Genomic DNA, 3,351 nt, shown 5'->3' with positions numbered 1-3,351 from the left:
AATGATTCACCAGATATCAGAATAATATGGCCCCTTCTTTGTATGGGTACGTTTGTGTTTAGACAAGACCCCACTTTGGGAGAATGATTTGCCACAGATATCACAATGATACGTCTTCTCTCCTGTATGAATACGTTTGTGATTATTTAAAGTTTTGTTGTAAGAAAATAGTTTACCACAAATATCACAATGATATGGTTTTTCCTTAGTATGAATACGCTTGTGACTAATCAAAGAGCTACTTGAAGAGAATGATTTACCACAGATATTACAATGATATGGCTTCTCTCCTATATGAATACGTTTGTGACAAGTTAAAGTACTACTTTCTGAAAATGATTTACCACAGATATTACAATGATATGGTTCCCCTCCTGTATGAATGCGATGGTGTCTAGTTAAGTCATTACTTTGAGAGAATGATTTACCACAAACATCACACTGATATGGTTTTTCCTTAGTATGAATACGCTTGTGAGTAATCAAATGGCTACTTTCAGAAAATGATTTACTACAGATATTACAATGATATGGCTTCTCTCCTGTGTGTGTACGTTTGTGTTTTGTCACATCACCACTTCCAGAAAATGATCTACCACAGATATCACAACTATATGGCTTCTCTCCTGTATGAGTACGTTTGTGTTTAGGCAAGTCACCACTTTGAGCAAATGATATACCACAGATATCACATTGATATGGTTTTTCCCCAGTATGAGTACGTTTGTGACGAACTAAAGTGCCACTTCTGGAAAATAATTTACTGCAGATATCACATTGATATCGTTTTTCCCCAGTATGAATAAGTTTGTGACTATACAAGTAACTATATCTAGCAAATGATTTACCACAGATATTACAGTGATATGGCTTCTCTCCTGTATGTACACGTATGTGTTTAGTCAAGTCACTATTTTGAGCAAATGATTTACCACAGATATTACAATAAAATGGCTTCTCACCTATATGAGTACGTTTGTGACGAACTAAAGTGCTATTTGTGGAAAATAATTTACTGCAGATATCACAATGATATGGTTTTACTCCAGTATGAATACGTTTGTGACTAGTCAAGCAACCACTTTGAAAGAATGATTTACCACAGACATCACAGTGATATTGTTTTTCCCCAATGTGAATACGTTTATGAGCAGTTAAAATGCCTTTTGTGGAAAATAATTTACTGCAGATATCACACTGATATGGTTTTACCACCGTATGAGTACTTTTGTGATAAGTCAAAGAACCACTTTGAGAGAATGATTTATCACAGACATCACATTGATATGGCTTTTCGCCAGTATGAATACGTTTGTGAATAGTCAAAGAACTACTTTTAAAGAATAATTTACCACAGATATCACAGCGATGTGATTTCTCTCCTGTATGAATGCATTTGTGTTTAGTTAAGACTCTTTCTTCACTGAATGATTTACCACAGATATCACAATGATATGGCTTCTCTCTTGTATCAGGGTTTTTTGGTTCAGTTAAATTATTCATTATGAGAGAATAATTTGTCATAAATACCAAAATGATAGTGTTTCTTTCAAATTCTATGGATGTTTTTATTTAGGTGTGTCACTATTTTTGGAGAATAATTTAATTTTATGTTTCTTTCATTTGTGATCTTAATTAATATCCAAAACAGAAGATGTAAACTGTTAAATCCTTTGTAAAGTTATCCAATGTTAATTAATCTGTTAATTGATAATCTCCTCTACATTACAAACTGTGAAGACAAAAAAAATGTTGCTGTGAAATACAATGTGCAGAAGAACTGTTTCCCCATCATTTGTTGAAGATCTAATTTATAGAAAGAGTTTGATGTATTGCTGAATGCTTCTTATAAATATATGGTCTTCGTTCAGTCAAGGAAAGTCGATAAAAAACATCAGAGGCACGTTTGAATGAAGATATTCTGAAATAGGAAAAGAGGCAGTAAGATAAAGCGGATAGTTAAACAACAGAGTAATTCAATTTTACCACAGATATTACAATGATATGGTTTCTCTCCAGTATGTGTACGTTTGTGTTTTGTCACATCACTTCCAAAAAATGATTTACCACAGATAATACAATAAAATGGCTTCTCACCTGTATGAGTATGTTTTACTTTCTCTGGATATCCAAGTCTATTTGTCTGTTTCTGTGGATTGTCTTAGTTTTATTATCAATCCAACAAATAAATGTACTTAAAAGGAAAAACCATCTGGTTTGTCATGCTACAGGTCTTATGATAAAGCCATGTAACGACTGCTGTTTCTAGCATGCTAAACGACCTGCAGAGGATGAGATACTTTTGAATTTGTTTAAAAGAGAATATTTGAGAGAGAGAGAGAGAAAGATTTTCACAACAAATTCCGACATAATCGTAATCTATACCACTGGAATGGTACTTGTACAAAATTTCATTAGAACAACTCCTTCAGTAAATTATGACGAAACAAGACTTAGGTGTGTAAATCATATGAAATTCTCCCGCGCTGCACAGTACCCGAAAACAGATTTTCAGAACAAATTTGGATATAATCACAAACTGCTGTTGTGTGTTGGCACTCCGTCGAGGGTTCCAGTTGATCCAATCAACGGAACAGAACTGCTCGTGAAATTAACGTGCAAGTGGCTGAGCACTCCACAGACACGTGTACCCTTAACGTAGTTCTCGGGGATATTCAGCGTGACACAGTGTGACAAGGCTGACCCTTTGAATTACAGGCACAACAGAAACAGGAAGAAAGAGTGAGAGAAAGTTGTGGTGGAAGAGTACAGCAGGGTTCGCCACCATCCCCTGTCTGAGCCTCGTGGGGCTTTAGGTATTTTCGCTCAATAAACATTCACAACGCCCTAACCACTAGGCCATTGTGCCTCCACAATCACAAACTACACCATCTGAAAAATATAATAACTGTAATCATCTGAAAAAAAGCAATAGATTTCATTAAAAAATACCGAGTTTTCAGAAAGTGACGAGGAAACCGTGGTCATCCATTTGAGGTCAACAAAATAAGACACAGTGGCCCATGCGATAGAATTACACCTCGCAACCAAATTACAGGCCTTATGCCTTAAGTAAAAAGCATTATCATCATTGTCGTCAATATTATTTATGGACACTAAAACGAATTCAAGTCAAATCTCGACTTTGGAAGTTTAAACATTAACCATTATTATTGAAGACGAGGAAATATATTTTCCTAATGTTCTTTTGTTTTCGCTTCGAAATAATTGCTGCAACATCCAGAAGTTCACATTCTTATCACCATTACAGCCTTGAATTAAATCTTTGTCAACTTACCGTATACAGATATAAACAACGAGTCAATGGGTCCTATTCAAGAAGAGTGGGTC

At 35.1% G+C, this 3,351-nt stretch overlaps 2 protein-coding genes across 6 annotated transcripts in view; one reads left to right on the top strand and one right to left on the bottom strand.

Moving 5' to 3' along the window:
• Positions 1-3,351, top strand: part of LOC106876538 (zinc finger protein 135) — a 48,887-nt gene that overhangs the window by 36,918 nt on the left and 8,618 nt on the right. The gene's annotated exons all lie outside the window — the stretch shown is intronic.
• The window catches only part of LOC106876535 (zinc finger protein 271), a 172,309-nt gene continuing 168,964 nt past the window's right edge, over positions 7-3,351 (bottom strand). For 3 of the 5 annotated variants that reach the window (XM_052978012.1, XM_052978009.1, XM_052978011.1), the window contains exon 2: positions 7-1,921. In XM_052978012.1, coding sequence (XP_052833972.1) covers positions 7-1,524 — 1,518 coding nt within the window. In that variant the 5' untranslated portion in view covers positions 1,525-1,921. The other 2 variants (XM_014925118.2, XM_052978010.1) reach the window with 2 other exon arrangements.

The sequence above is a fragment of the Octopus bimaculoides genome, chromosome 29 (assembly GCF_001194135.2).
Source record: "Octopus bimaculoides isolate UCB-OBI-ISO-001 chromosome 29, ASM119413v2, whole genome shotgun sequence".
Classification (NCBI taxonomy): Eukaryota; Metazoa; Mollusca; class Cephalopoda; order Octopoda; family Octopodidae; genus Octopus; species Octopus bimaculoides.
The sequence above is the reverse complement of the archived record's forward strand: the minus strand, read 5'-3'. Positions and strand labels throughout refer to the sequence as shown.